The following is a 16,465-nucleotide window of genomic DNA, read 5'->3' as shown; positions in this document are numbered from 1 at the left end:
TAAGACATGTCAAACAATGCCTAAGAGAAGACTACAGGCTGAAACCATACTTCTGTGGAATGCAATACTATGGAGCTCATTTTCAAAAAAGAAAAACGTCTAAAAAGTGGCATGAGGCAGCATTTGGATGTTTTTCTCACAAAACATTCATATCTGTATTTTTGAAACCTATTTTTCAGATGTTTTTCTATGCTGTATGTCTGCAGTGCATCCAGATCTCAAGGGGGCGGTGTTGGGGGCAGTGTCAGGGATGAGTTAAGTACACAAGCGAACCAGGAGTAAGCACTATTTAGCGTCATACAGGATAAAGAAAGGGTGCCCTCAGATCTTTTTATCACTCATGTGGCAAACCAATATAGTGACCGCTAAAAGTTGAAAGATTGCATTTTTTTCATCAGGCCACCCACTTCCGTGAAACTGAAGTGCAATTATGTGAAATAATTTGCAACAAAGTGTGATCTGTACTAAGCCTTTAATATATCACACTTGAAGAATAAAATCTCAACATGGTGATATATCGATCAAACAAAAAAAACAGCACCACGGGCCTTTAAAAATGGAACACAGTTCTTTAATGAATGAGCCTTGACAAAAAGACCCAACACGGGCCATGTTTCGGTGACTAACACCTGCGTCAGGGGTCCCCACGTCTCATACAGTAAAAGCTACAAAGCACCAAGGCACTTTCACTTTCTGTATCCATTTGGATACAGAAAGTGAAAGTGCCTTGGTGCTTTGTAGCTTTTACTACATGAGATGTGGGGACCCCTGACGCAGGTGCTAGTCACCGAAACACAGTGGCGTAGCCAGAAGTCAATTTTTGGGTGGGCCAACAGGTTGGATGGGTGGGCACTAGATAGTGGTGTGCTGGTAAATGTTTAACAACAGGCTCTCTCCCCGGTCCACCTCTGCACCCCCCCCCCCCCCCATCCACCTGTGCACCTCCCCTCAAAATTGCAGAGCTGGCTATAGCCGGGGAGAGAGCCTGTGGGGGGGGCAATGCATTACTGTCTCCAGGAAAAAAAAATTAAATGATCCCAGGTTCCAATTTAATTCATGTTTAATGTGGGATAAAATGCCATAAATAAGTAAATAAATATAAACTTTTAATGTTGAGCTCCTGATTCTCAAAGTGGACATATTCCGAACACTATAATGAAAATAAAATGATTTTTTTCTACCTTTGTTGTCTGGTGACTGTTTTTCTGATCATGCTGGCCCAGTATCCGATTCTGCTGCTATCTGTCCTCTTAATTCCGTTTCCAGGGCTTCCTTTCCATTTATTTGTTTATTTTCCGCCTTTCTTCTTCATTTCTTGTCCTACATCCGTAAGTAAAAGCTGGGTCCTCCGCAAACTTGACTGTCCAGTGGATCCAGCTTTTGCCTATTTTCTTCATCCATGTGCATTTTTTCTACTCTCTTCCTTTTCTGTTATCTCATCTCCTTCCTCACTCCTCCCTCCCCCTCCATGTCCAGCAACCCTCCTCTCCCCCTCCCCTCCACTCCATCCACCCATGTCCAGCAACTCTCCTCTCCCCTGCCCTCTCCCCTTCTTCCACCATGTCCAGCAAACCTCCTCTCCCCTTCCCTCCATCCAGCAACCCTCCTCTCCCCTTCTTCCACCATGTCCAGCAACCCTTCTCTCCCCTTCCCTCCATCCAGCAACCCTCCTCTCCCCTTCTTCCACCATGTCCAGCAACCCTCCTCTCCCCTTCCCTCCATCCAGCAACCCTCCTCTCCCCTTCTTCCACCATATCCAGCAACCCTCCTCTCCCCTTCTTCCACCATGTGCAGCAACCCTCCTCTCCCCTTCCCTCCATCCAGCAACCCTCCTCTCCCCTTCTTCCACCATATCCAGCAACCCTCCTCTCCCCTTCTTCCACCATGTCCAGCAACCCTCCTCTCCCCTTCCCTCCATCCAGCAACCCTCCTTTCCCCTTCTTCCACCATATCCAGCAACCCTCCTCTCCCCTTCCCTCCATCCAGCAACCCTCCTCTCCCCTGCCCTCTCCTCTCCCCTTCTTCCACCATGTCCAGCAACCCTCCTCTCCCCTTCCCTCCATCCAGCAACCCTCCTCTCCCCTTCTTCCACCATGTGCAGGCAACCCTCCTCTCCCGTCTGCCCTGTTTCCTTCCTGCCCCCCCCCCCATACCTTTAAATATTATAGTTTTGCTGGAGTCGCGGGCAGCCGGCATTGAAGACATCAGCAGGCTTACGCCGGTTCCAGCAGCCTTCCCTCTTCCCTCGTTGCAAGTCGGATGATGGCTCCGCCCTCTTCTGACGTATTTCCTGTATCTACGAGGGCGGAGCCATCATCCGACTTGCAACGAGGGAAGAGGGAAGGCTGCTGGAACCAGCGTAAGCCTGCCGATGTCTTCAATGTCGGCTGCCCGCGACTCCAGCAAAACTGTAATATTTAAAGGTACGGCGGGCGGCGGTGGCGGGCGGCGGTGGCGGTGGCGGGGGGCGGGGCAGTGGTGGGCTGGTACGGGGCACCTATGCTGCCGTGAGAGAGAGGGAGGCAGATGCGGGATCGGAGCTCAGCCTGCTCCCTCCGCTCCGCTGCCTCCACTGCTGGGTGGGCCTGAACCAAAACTGGGTGGGCCTGGGCCCACCCAGGCCCCATGGCTACGCCCCTGCCGAAACACGGCCCATGTCGGGTCTTTTTGTCAAGGCTCATTCATTAAAGAACTGTGTTCCATTTTTAAAGGCCCGTGGTGCTGTTTTTTTTGTTTGGACTTTAGTTTGTACTTCGTTCCCTCTCTTTTGTTATATCCGATATATCGAACAAAATCTTATTCATAAAATACTTATCTTATGAGCTTGGCATCCATATGTCAAAGAGGATGCCTAGGGCTCTGATGATAACAAGGCTCTCCAAATAGAGATCACGCCAGACTCTCCTGTATAACAACGCCCAATGCCGCAGGTTTCAGACAGAAGCTTTCTTCAGGGAGTCAGGTGAGGGTCATCTCTTCAAAAATGCAGTCGCTATGCTGGATAAACTCCACTGCAGTTGTGTTTTTATTGGCTCCTGGCAAGCGAGCTGGCACAGTACATAAGCGATGACACCACTGTAACAAAAAACTTTATTATACCATGTAATAGCATAGAAAATACATTGTCCAGGAATCCACTAAGGAACGCTAAAAAAAAGTTGCATAAAAAACTTTACAAAATATTGTGAAATAACAGCAAAAATCCACCACCCACCCAACAGCAGCCTAACACAACTGATGCAACTTCAAGCTGTGCCATCCTAGTCCATGCCCCCATTTAAAACTGAAGAACTGAGTTTGGAATTATCGTCTTTGGATCAATATCTTTACACCTTACAGAAAGGCAAGATTCAGACATTTCAAAGAGACCAACAAGACTATGCAGCAAGTCCGATTTATGCCTGGTTATGTGAGCCCATGGCGGTGGCACTTAACTGACAACCAGGCATTATTTTAGAAGCCTTATCTAGCTCTGAGCACGGGTTCCTCCTCTGTAGAGCAACATCCCTATAGAGGAGGGCATGGAGGACAACAGTGTAATCGGGGCTCCTGACGTACAGGGAGACAAGCACACCAGCGATTTGTAGTTCAGCAACCACAATTTCAGTCAGTACTTCAGTCTCCATCATCTATGTCATAGCAACCACAAATGCCCTATTTTCCATCTCAAACTTTACAGCAACCACAAATTTTGCAGCCTTTACAGACATATCAATCAATGTAGACACAAGTTCAACTGCAAATTCAACCACAATTATTGTCTTTTTTAGGTGCAAGAGGACCAATTACAAATCCAGTCAATAACAGGGTCAAATGTAATTAATTTATCCCGCTTTCAACTGACCACAACTCAGTAGAATCTTTTGGAACAAGGATTTCTTTTGTAGCTACAGTATTTAATAACAGTTTAACTTGCATTGATTTGGCTCGTAATTTTCAGAATTTACAAGTTAAATTATTTTGCAGAAAGGGCCAAAGTGCCATCTGAGGTTTCTTTGGTTTGTCCTAAATCTTGCTGGGTCCCACCAGGACCAATTGATCCATATATAGAAACATTTAAGGCTTTGGTCCTTCGGGATTTGGAGAATTTGGAATTGACTAATGAAAATAGGTTTAAACGCTTTATCAACTTGATCACCACCAAATGGCAAGCCTTACATGAAGTATCTCAAGAAGATTCTATTATCATTCATCCAGCAGAAAATTGTGATACAAGACAGAACCTCTTATGTAGCTGAAGCCCAGTGTCAACTTCTGGACTATTGCCAGTGGATCCCATTGATCACCTTCAGTGGGAAGTTTTTCAATTGGTTGATTCTGCTGTTACTGCAGGTTTTTTGCAAAACACTGAAGCATAATTAATCAAAGTGATCCATCCAAAAACTCCTGTTTTTTTTATACATTTCCCAAAATTCATAAAACGTTGCAAAATCCTCCAGGACGCCTTACTGTATCCTTTAGGGACACCATTTTGGAACTGCTGTCTCAGTTTTTGTATATGTTTTTCCAACCTTTTGTTAAAAAAGCACGGTCATATTCGAGACACGTCTCATTTTCTTAGGAATTTGTCATCTCTTGGGATTTTGCCTTCTCAGACACTTTTGTTTACTTTGGACATTGAGTCTTTATAGTCTAATATTCCCCAACAAGCAGCTTTGAAAGTGGTTCAGGATACTTTGGCTATTAGATCAGGTGAAGAACGTATTCCTTCTGCTTTCCTGTGTGACGTGGCACATATGGTGTTATGTCACAACTATTTCCAGTTTGGGTTACAATTTATTTTGCAAGTCCATGGAGTGGCCATGGGTACAGCAGAAACACCAAGTGTAGCAAATCTCTATGTTACCTCCTTTGAAGACAGATTTTTGTATACTTCTTTTTGGTTTCAACACATTACAGTGTGACCCACGAAAACACAGTGCTATTGGCAGCATTCTACAAAGGTCTTTTTCAAGACCAACCCACAGTATCATCATATGAGAAACAATTGACATCAGAAGTCTTTCAGATCAGTATCAAAGACTCCTGAAGCAGTCCTGTGGCCAAAACATAGTACTGTGTCGAGTCTCTGATTAATAAAACCTACTTAAGACTCAATCACTTTGCCCTGGCTCCTTTGGGTGAATGGTCAACTTGCCACTGTCTTTGCTTTTTACTGATTCGTTGATTACATGTTTTTGATTGGAATTCTACGGACAGCAACTTGATTTATTTGTTTCTTGGTTAAATCCTTTGAATTCACACTTACACTTTACAATGAACAGCCATTGTGATCATACTGCTTTTTTTAGATACTTGGATATACAAATCACAAGGTGCACTGCATACTACATAAGTATACAGATCTAAATACTTTATTAAGTTTTATCAGCCATCATCTGTTTAGGTTAAAAAAATTCTTTGCCTATAGGGCAGTTTATGCGTCTTCGGAGAATTTGTACCGCAGATAGTTTGTTCAAACAGCAATCATTGATTTTGGCTACAAGATTGAAAAACAGGGGATATCCTAATCATAGCATTCGACAGGCTTATAAGTGGGCTTGGTTTGCTCAAAGATCATTATTACTTTTAGACCGACCTCGAGAAAGCATGAACAAGTTAGTCTGTGTATTGAGTTTTTCTACACTGGCTTCTCAAGTTGCCCAATTGTTGTATAAACATTGGCCAGTTTGACCTTCCATTCAATTTTTAACAACATGCTTGCATTGCATATACAGAGGTTGCAATTTAAAGGATACTTTGGTACATTCTTCTCTGGATTATGTGCCTCAGTTGAGGGACAATGGAACACATACACCTTGTGGATCGTGCCAATTTTGTCAACAAACTAATTCTATTACAGAGTTTCAGCACCCACGGACTAGGAAGAGTTACAAGTTATGACATTTTACCATTTTACCATTTGTTTAGCTATATTTGCAGTATACATCATATTTTGTCCCTGTGAACTTTTATACATGGGACAGAACTGTCGTATGGTGAAAACCCGTTTGGTAGAACATAAAAGTCATTTGACAACTCAGACTTTTTCTGCTCCTATTGTAGGCCATTGTCTTCAGTTGAGCCACAGTTTCTTGGACTTAAAATGGCCCATAATTGACTGTGTGCCTGTCCTGTCTTGTGGCGGGGATCGGGAGGCGATCCTGGCCCGCCGCAAGCAATTTAGGATCTTTGAACTACAATCCGTGTCACCTTTGGGTTTAAACGAATGTATTGAATGGAATACAGTTATATGATATGATATGGTTTCTGTGTGAGGCTGCAGTAGGGTGGGTGGTGGATGTTTTGCTGTTATTTTTATGGAAAAAAATTTTACCATTCCGTAGGTGGATTCTTGGACAAAGTATTTTCTGTGCTATTACATGGTATAATAAAGTTTTTTGTTACAGTGGTGTCATCACTTATGAACTGTGCCTGCTTGTTTGCCAAGAGCCAATAAAAGCACAACTGCAGTGGAGTTTATGCAGCACAGCGACTACATTTTTGAAGAGATGACCCTCACCCGAGTCCCTGAAGAAAGCTTCTGACTGAAACCCATGGCATTGCGCGTTGTTATACAGGGGAGTCTTGTCATAATCTCTATTTGGAGAACCTTGCTATCATCAGAGCCCTAGGCATACTCTTTGACATATGGATGCCAGGCTCATAAGATAAGTACTTTATAATTATGATTTTGATCAATATATCGCCATGTTGAGATTTTATTCTTCAAGTGTGATAGATATATTAAAGGCTTAGTACAGGTCACACTTTGTTGCACATTATTGCACTTCGATTTCACGGAAGTGGGTGGCCGGTTGAAAGAAATGCAATCTTTCACCTTTTAGCAGTTTTTATATTGGTCCACCATGAGGGTGATAAAAAGATCTGAGGGCACCCCTTCTTTACTCTGTATGACGTTAATTAATGCTTCGTCCTGGTTTGTTTGGGCATTTATCATTTATACCAGTGAGGTTTGGGTTTTCTGTTTTGGGGGCGTGTTAAAGGCAGGATTTGGGGGTTTCTAAGACTTGGACGTTTTTCAGCCATAATAAAAGAAAACAAAACAATCCAGGACTAAAACTAAGATGTTTTGAGTCAGACCTCTTTTTATAATGAATAAGGCATAAAAAGGTGCTCTAGTGACCAGATGACCACTGGAGGGAATCAGGAATGATCCCCCCTTACACCCCCAGTGGTCACTGAACCCTCCCAGTCCCCAAAAATGTAATTTAAAACATTACTTACCAGCCTCTATGCCAGCCTCAGATGTTATATTCAGGTCCATTAGAGCAGCATGCAGCTTCCTGGAGTAGTCTAGTGGTGGGTGCAGTGCACTGCTGACAAGTAAACTCAGGCCCATACCCTCTCCCTACCTGTTATTCTTGTGGTGCAAACTGTGAATCCTCCAAAACTCATTAGAAACCCACTGTACCCAAGTATATGTTCCCCTTCCACCCATAAGGGCTATTGTGGTGGGTGTACAGTTGGGGGTAGTGGGTTTTGAGTGGTTTTTGGTAGGCTCAGCAGACAAGATAAGGGAGCAATGATGAGATGTGTACCTGGGAGCATTTATTTGAAGTCCACGCCTTCCTTTTTATTATTTATCTAATGTGTTATTCATTTTGTCTTATTTAAATGTGGTGATGTCATCATATGTCTCTTTCCTGTTGCCCTTCATTGTAGTGGCATTTCTAAAGCTGTTACTCTTGACCCTGCATATTGGTAAGTGAGCCTTTTATATCTTGCTTTCTCGAGGAGTATATCTGTTTTTCACTATTATGCAGTAAATTAACCGGTCTTTTTTTGTCTTTTTGTTTTTACTCTTCTGGTCCCACATGCAGTATATTTTTATGGAAACACAAAAGAGCAATTCGATAAGAGAGAAATATTAATTTATTAAATAACAAAAATATTCAGAAACAGCTCGACACAGGCCGTGTTTCGCCCAGCAGGGCTGCGTCAGGGGCTATATAATATTCCTTTACTGTCGAGGAAATATTAGTATCGCTGTATAAAATGTCTAGAAGATGTGGAAGCATATATCTTCAAAGGGTTGTGCAAAAAAACAGCATACCGGATAAGTCATAAAAAGGAGCGACGCAAGGTCCGTCCTGCACCCACACAACTCTGAAATGCTGAAAAACGTTTTCAGCAGTGCATTTCAGGCAGGCACTTCAGGCAGGCAGACCCACCCTCTCCCACCTGTTAAACTTGTGGTGGTAAATGTGAGCCCTCCAAAACCCACCACAAACCCACTGTACCCACATGTAGGTGCCCCCCTTCATCCCTAAGGGCTATGGTAGTGGTGTACAGTTGTGGAGAGTAGGTTTTGGGGGGGTTGGGGGGCTCAGCACCCAAGGTAAAGGAGCTATGTACCTATGAGCAATTTGTGAAGTCCACTGCAGTGCCCCCTAGGGTGCCCGGTTGGTGTCCTGGCATGTCAGGGGGACGGACTAATGCACTACAAATGCTGGCTCCTCCCATGACCAAATGACTTGGATTTGGTCGTTTCTGAGATGGGCGTCCTTGGTTTCCATTATCACCGAAAATTGGGGACGACCATCTCTAAGGTCAACCTAAATATTGAGATTTGGGCGTCCCCGACCGTGTTATCGAAACGAAAGATGGCCGCCCATCTTGTTTCAATAATACGGGTTTCCCTGCCCCTTGGTGGGGGACATCCTGTGAGGATACCGTCAGGAAAACTTGGGCTCCCCGTTCGATTATGCTCTCTATATATTTTAGTTTTTACAATTTTACATCTTCTCCACAATGAACAGTGTCCTGTTCTACACTGAGTTTTACATCCATCAGTTGCACCTGCTTCTACATATACTCCCGACCTCTTTTATAAAGCCACGCTAGAGGCTGTAGGTGCAGTAATGCCAACACGTTGCCACATGGCTTTGTAAAAGGGGACGAGGGGATAGAGCTATGGTTTCTGCCTGTAGTCTCCTCTTAGGCATTGTTTGACTTTGACATATCCTTTTTCATTGTATTTATGTTTATTTGACCTTTAATATATAGAATCCATTTCACCTAAGGTTTGATCAGTATATTGTTTCATTATATGACTTTCACTTGTCTTATGCATTCACTACATAACCCATCTCATCTCTTTTGAGGCTTAGGGGTCCTTTTACCAAGCTGCAGGAAAAAGGGCCCTGCGCTAGCAGCATGGGCCATTTTTCCCGTGATAGGGCCCTTTTTACCGCAGCAGGTAAAAAGCCCCCAGACAAACATGGCCACACGGTAAGAGAACTCTTACCATGTGGCCATGCAATAGGGAGCCCTTACCGCCACTGTGCAGCAATGCCTGAATACAGCCGCACAAGCCAATTATTAGGTTTTCTTTTCCCCCTGGATATGGAACCAGCTCGGGGTTGGACTACTGAAGGCGACCACGTTGGGCCAGCGGTAGTCCCAATTTATCGTTCTGTATGCTCGCATTGGGCTTACCGATGCTTGTTAAAGATCCCCTATGTTTGTATTGGCATTATGCTCTATTTATGCAGTCCACTTCATATATACATAGGGCCCTGTTTAATAAACCACGCTGTAAGTACACTAAAACTTAGCATATGCTAATACTAGAGATATGGGTGTCTCTAGCATTAGCATGTGCTAATTTGTAGCCTGCGCTAAAATGTTAGCGTGCTACAGAACGGCTTAGTAAACAGGGTCCATATTTTTTTATAAAATATTTTCTTATGTAAGTTTTTTTATTTCTGTATTCTTTTATATTCTGTGATTTTATGGTTTGTTTTGGAAGGTAATTTGGTTTGATAGATAGATAGATAGATAGATAGCTTTCTCTGTTTATTGTTTGCATACAGTGTGTTTTTGTGACCCCTGAAACAGGTGGCTGCACCCTCCGAAACAAAAACCCATGTTGGGTCATTCTAGTGCTTTCAATAAAGTATTCTTGAACATCCACTCCCGGTTTGGAAGTCATTTAGTCACCCTCTACTTCTGTGTTATTTCCTTGAATTCCTGTAGAGACTGCAATCCTGTTCCTATTTTTGCACCACAAGGGGGCAGGTCAGGGTCATGCCCAGCACTTATGTTCTAAGGCTATAGAATATTGTCAGTTACATGTGTAACTGATAGCATTTAGGCACAAGCATGTACACCAGCCTTTGACATGACATAAGTGGTCACCCCAAACATTAACCCCGGGATTCTATATATTGTGCTGGGATTTTTGTGCAGAAATAAAAGCATATTCCATAGCATTGTGCATATTAGTTAACAAGCTAATCAGTGCTGATAATTGGATGTTAACAAGCAATTATCAGCACTAATTGACATCAATTAGAATTTATGTGCCCTACTGTCTGTGTGTATTCTTTTTTTGTTACATTTGTAGCCTGTACTTTCCCACTCATGGCAGGCTCAATGCAGCTTACATGGGGCAATGGAGGGTTAAGTGACTTGCTCAGAGTCACAAGGAGCTGCCTGTGCCTGAAGTGGGAATCAAACTCAGTTCCTCCGGACCAAATTCCACCACCCTAACCACTAGGCCACTCCTCCACTGTAATGTGGTGCCCCTTTATAGATTTGGAGGTATATCAAACCTTAATAAACTGTACACTGTAAACTAGCTGACAGATATTCAGAGTGATTTAAGTGGGCAGGAGAGGCTCTAGCCCACTTAAATCACTTTGAGCTGCCTAACCACAAATATTTAGTGGCACTAAACTGGGAAGTGCCACTGAATATTGTCTCTGACCACCCATATTGAAACTGGATAGGTAGTGGAGGAGTAGCCTAATGGTAAATGCAGTGGGTTGTGCACCTGGGGATCAGGGTTTGATTCCTGTTGCTGCCTGACAGTCAGCAGTGGGTTGAGATCCTGGGGAACCAGCTTCAATTTCCTCTGCAGCTTTGTGTGACCCTGGGCAAATCACTTAGCCCTCCATTGCCCCAGATACAATATATAACTTAGATTGTGAGCTCATCAGGGACAGTGCAAACAGGGCCGGCCCAAGTCAAGATGCCGCCTGAGGAGGAGCTAGGATGCCACCCTCCCATGCCGAGATGCTGCCCCCCCCCTTCATACCTACAGCCCAACCCTGCCGCTGGCACCCGCCTCTTCCCTTTACTGTGGTTGCCTGAGCCTCTGATGAAACAGGAAGTTACATCAGAGAGGCAGCCCCAGTAAAGGGGAGGCGGATCCCAGCGGCAGGGCAACATATGGGAATCGCTGCCGCAGCCGAGTAACACCATGAAGGGGAGATGCCGGGTGCTAGTGGCCTAATGTTCGAGCCACCCCTGAGTGCAAAGTACCTGTAATTGAAATTGTAAACCGCATAGTCACACCAAGGATCACTTGCGGTATATCAAGTGCTGAAAATAAATAAATAAATAATGGCAGTTCAAAGTGCGGTACTGGGGAGGAGCCAGCGAATATGCGGGTGCTGGCAGTATTCAGTGCTGGGACCACATAGCTAACCTGGCCAAGTTAGAAAAACTCAAAAGCTGTCCTAACTTGTCCAGGCTAGCTAGGTACGTCCTGGCAATGAATATCAGCTGGGACATGAATTCATTTTTTACTGTTATCTTTCCCCCTCCAAGCCCCCCCCCCCCAGTCAGCCTTCTCCTGGCCTCCCTCCTCCCTGGTACGTCCCCCACCTCTTATCCCTGGTGGTCCTGTGGTGTGAGAGGTCTTGGCAGTCATTTTCCTATGATAGCCGCAAAGGGCAGGAGTGAGTGGGCTTCACTACTGCCCCCATCGCACCCACTGGAAATAAGAGGTAGGCTGGGGGTGCCTATCTAGACCAGGGAGTGTTGAGTATTCTGGGGGGAGGGAGAAGGGGTTCATACTGTTGTCAGCTTGGGAGGAAGGTGTCAAGAAGGGGGAGGGGCAGAGGGGAAAATAAAAACATCAAAAAAGCTATGCAAGCCCTGGTTGAATATTGGCTGGGACTCGCATAAGCTCCAGTGGCCAGGGCCCTTTCATGTAGCCTTGGATATTCAGTGCCAGTGCCCAGACAAGGCCTACCACTGAATATCAATGATTAAGCTAGACACAAGGGGGGGTTAAGAGGTAGGGAGGGAGAAGGATGTTGGATGCCATTGGGTGGGTTGAGAAGTAGGGAAGGATAGGGATGCCTGATGAGGGAGGATTGTTAAAGGTAGGAAAGAACAGAGATGCTAGGTGCTGTGAGGGGGTTGTTAGAGGTAGGGAAGGAGAGAAATGTAGGGCACCATAGAGGGGTTCAGAGGTAGGGAAGAAGAGAAATGCTGAACACCATGGTGGAGAGGACTATGAGATGGTAGGTAAGGGAAGGGAAGAAGTTGAGATTGGAGGCAGGGTTGGGGAAGAGCTGTGACACCTTCAAACAAAAAGGCATTCTGCTGCCCCTGCATTGCTATTTTTCCCATACTATGGTCATTAGTAAACATAGCTTTCTAGATGTTACTCTTCTCATTTCTGCAGTGGCGTTCCTAGCCAGGATGGCACCTGGGGCGGATCACCGATACGCCCCCCCACCCCGGTGAAATGACACCTCCCCCCCCCCCGGCAAAATGACACCCCTCCCGGGTGCACGCCGCTGGGGGGGGGGTGCCACGGCGCACACCTGTCGGCTCCGAAAAGTTCGCTAACTTTGCTCGTTCACTGCAGCTCCCTCTGCCCCGGAACAGGAAGTAACCTGTTCCGGGGCAGAGGGAGCTGCAGCGAACGAGCGAAGATAGCGAACTCGGAGCCAGGCGTGCACCGCGGCACCCCCCAGGGGCGTGCATCCGGGGCGGACCGCCTCCACCCCCCCTTGGTACGCCACTGCATTTCTGTACAAGTGTTTTAATGTTTTATTTACCTGAGGGCTATTAAAAAAGGGTCCTCTAAGTTATCTGTCTCTTTCCTCCTCTCACTCCCCAGGAGATCCCACTATCTGCTCTATATCCAACCCAAACTTTGTCATCTATTCCTCCATGATGTCCTTTTACCTGCCTTTTATGGTCACACTGCTGGTTTATGTCCGTATATATATTGTGCTGCGGAGGAGAACGAAACGCATCATTGGCACCAGAGAGAGCGGCGAGAGCATGAGACAAGGTCACAGTCACTCAATGCATGTAAGATCTTTTAAAGAGGGAACAAAATGAGGAAAAGGGCAGAATAAGTGGCTGAGGAGAGCTTAAGCTATATCAGTGGCAGGCATAAATGGGTATGCCTAAATGTGAGAAGTTACATGCATGGCATATAGTTTGCAATATGTTGAAGACATGCCCATGCCCCTCCCATGCTCTGCCCACATGTATCCCCCCCCCCCCCCCGCCCCGTGCAATTAAACACATAATACCAATTTTTGCAGCAGTTGTACCTCTAATTTGCACACACTCAGTTATAGAATTGCCCTGTATCTCTATAAGTAATGATTTACGTTAGGACAGAAAAATGCACCAAAAAAAGCATGTAGCAGTATTCTATAAACTGCCACTAAAGGTCATAAGAACATAACCAGGGCTTTTTTTGAGGGGGTACTTGGGGGTACTGAGTACTGGCACCTTTTCCATTGTCTGCTAAAATTGACCCATGGTCCCCAAGTTTTAATGAAAGAGCTCAGGCTCTACATGCCAATTCTGCCATCTCATAGATTCTGTGACTGGTTGCAGGGGGCCTGGCTATTGTGGGGTGGGTCTCTCAGTGATCACCCCACCCCTGAAGGGTGGCCTGGCATTTGAGTACCGGCACCTTTTTCGCTAGAAAAAAACGCACTGGTGTTGCCACACTGGGACAGACTGGAGGTCCATCAAGCCCAGTATCCTGTTTTCAACAGTGGCCAATCCAGGCTACAGGTACATGGCAAGTTCCCAAAGCAGTAAAATAGATTTTATGCTGCTTATCCTAGAAATATACACAAAGAGAAAAATAAATGGCTAAGCTCTACCTCAAAGTGGTTGTAGCATACATAAATTGGAAAAGGAGAGCTAATTGGCTCAACAGCAATGTATTAAAAAAAAAGGGCGTCTCATCCAGTCACAGCGACACTTGTATGCGTCTGGCTTTTATTGAGCCTATGTGCTCGTGACAAAATGTAATCATCGACTGCCCCCAACCACCAGTGGTGCACTAGAATTATTTGCTGTGAAGTTCCTTGTACTGAATTCTAAATATATGTGCTTTGATATCGCCTTATGATCATCACTCTTTTTTTTATTGTGATTTTTTCGCTCTAGTGCATTCACGGGGTTTAAAGTCTTTATTTACAGTGCTGGTTATGCTGTTAAAGTCAAATAAAGCAATGTGTAAAGGACAAGTATCAACTTATCTCAATTGTCCTTGGAAGCTGTGGGTTCTTGTGTTACTTTCAATCCAGCGATTGTTGTACCCCTCAGGCTTCACTTATAGAACTTGATCCGATCTCCGAAATTAATGCCCACCCGACAGGAGCCTGTTTCGCTATTGATTGCTTTGTCAAGGGCGATAGGCATATATCTATAAAAAATGGAGAACATGTATTTAATCTATAGAGCTGTAACTATATATTAAATGTTGGACATACCGTATAAATTGATGGCGTCCGGTCTCACTTTGGCAGAGTTCTATGGCGGCAGTATCTGCTGGAAAAATGGCGCTGGTATTCAGTTTTTAAATACAGAGAGCTCCACCTCTCAATTGTGACGTATAGGTCAGCTGTGTGTTACCGATCTTAAAAGAAACATGCCCAATGCAAGAAAGCGTTGAGGCCATAAGGTTCTACTGTGTTGAGGCGGTATATCCATCGTGCCTCTCTTTGTAAAAGTAACCTATCGATATTACCACCACGAGCATTGGGAATTATATGGTCAATAACCATACATTTTAAAGATTCACAGGAGTGTTGGTTATTGATGCAATGTTGTACTAATGGGGCACCCATAGTCTTTGCTGCTATGCGTGATCTGTGTTCTATCATCCGTGCGTTTAAAGATCTTTTAGTTTTACCAATATATGCCTTGTCACAAGGGCATTTAATATAATATATGATGTGAGTGGTACGGCAGGTGGTTTGATGTTGTAATTGGTATATGGTGCCATTATGGCAAAACTGGGCTGACTCGATGGTTGAAGGACAAGTTTTACAGCCAGTTTTATTGCATTTGGAATGGCTGCCTTGCTGACTGGTGGGTGCCAGACCCATTGGAGGGAGGTCTGCTAGACTTAATATTTCACTTAAGTTGCGTGATCGTGAAAAGGCTGTTCTCATACGATAGTTAGCGAAGACAGGATGAGCACGCATAATGTCCCAGTGCTGTTTGATGATTTTAGATGCAGTTTCTCCACCCTGCACATATCGCATTACGAATGTCATAACTTGATCTTCTTGGGAGTCCCGTTTTGTGCCTTGAAGTAATAAATTTCTGTTAACATATTTAGCCCTAGTGTAAGCCCGTTTAAGGACCTTCTTGGGGTATCTTCTATGCAATAATTTTGAACTGAAAATGTGAGCTTGTTGTTTGAAATCGGTAACCTCAGTACATATACGCTTGAACCGTAGGAATTGCGAGAAGGGGAGACTGTCACGTAGAGTTCTTGGGTGACAGCTACCATATTCAAGAATGGTATTTCTGTCTGTAGATTTAGTATGTACCTTGGTCTGAAAGGTACACTGCTGTAAACATATTTCCACGTCTAAAAAATGTATAATACTGTCTGATGATGTAGCAGTAAATTTTATGCGTGGGTGACAGTTATTAAGCCATAATTGAAAATCGCTGAGCTCTGTGTTGGTGCCTGTCCAGATGATAAAGATGTCATCAATATATCTACGCCTTGTCAGAATGTTGTGTTTAAATGGAGAAATCGATAACCAGCGTTTTTCAAATGCATGCATAAACAAATTCGCCATTGTGGGGGCGAAAGTAGCGCCCATCGCTACTCCCGAGGTTTGCATGTAAATTTTTTCTCCGAATTTGAAGAAATTCTTGCATAAAGCTAGCTTAAGTAGAGATACAAGAAAATCAGTTGGTACTGCATGTGGTCTTTGTCTTTCCTCAAGTATTCTACCCACTATTTCTAGCAATTCATCTTGGGGGATCATGGTATAAAGAGATTTGATGTCAAATGTTGCCATAATACATTGCTGTTGAGCCAATTAGCTCTCCTTTTCCAATTTATGTATCCTAGAAATAAGCAATGGATATTCCCCAAATCCATCTTAATAATGGCTTATGGACTTTTCTTTTAGGAAGTTATCCAAATCTTTTTTAAACCCTACTAAATTAACTTCTTTTACCACATTCTCTGGCAACAAATTCCAGTCATTTGATATAGTTCAGACTGTGAGTGTAATAGATTCTGCTTCACATGTTGAAGGGATTTGAAGTGAGTTTTCCTGTGTGAATGTTGAGCAAGTGAATATGGTAATGAATTAAGTCAGATCAGGTTCTGTATTTGATCCTTGTCATGCTTCTGTTGCTAAGGCTTTAGGTGATGTGACAGTTAATTTTGTTACCCATCTAGTCGATAAACCTCTGACAGAGGGTAATTTGTCAG

General features: G+C 44.2%; 1 protein-coding gene across 1 annotated transcript in view; it reads left to right on the top strand.

Moving 5' to 3' along the window:
• Positions 1–16,465, top strand: part of DRD3 (dopamine receptor D3) — a 58,984-nt gene that overhangs the window by 25,409 nt on the left and 17,110 nt on the right. The window contains exon 5 of the mRNA XM_030205029.1: positions 12,866–13,062. Coding sequence (XP_030060889.1) covers positions 12,866–13,062 — 197 coding nt within the window. The remainder of the gene's footprint in view (positions 1–12,865; positions 13,063–16,465) is intronic.

The sequence above is a fragment of the Microcaecilia unicolor genome, chromosome 5, assembly GCF_901765095.1.
Source record: "Microcaecilia unicolor chromosome 5, aMicUni1.1, whole genome shotgun sequence".
Classification (NCBI taxonomy): domain Eukaryota; kingdom Metazoa; phylum Chordata; class Amphibia; order Gymnophiona; family Siphonopidae; genus Microcaecilia; species Microcaecilia unicolor.
Note: the sequence above shows the minus strand (reverse complement) of the source record. Positions and strands in the feature narration are given on the sequence as shown.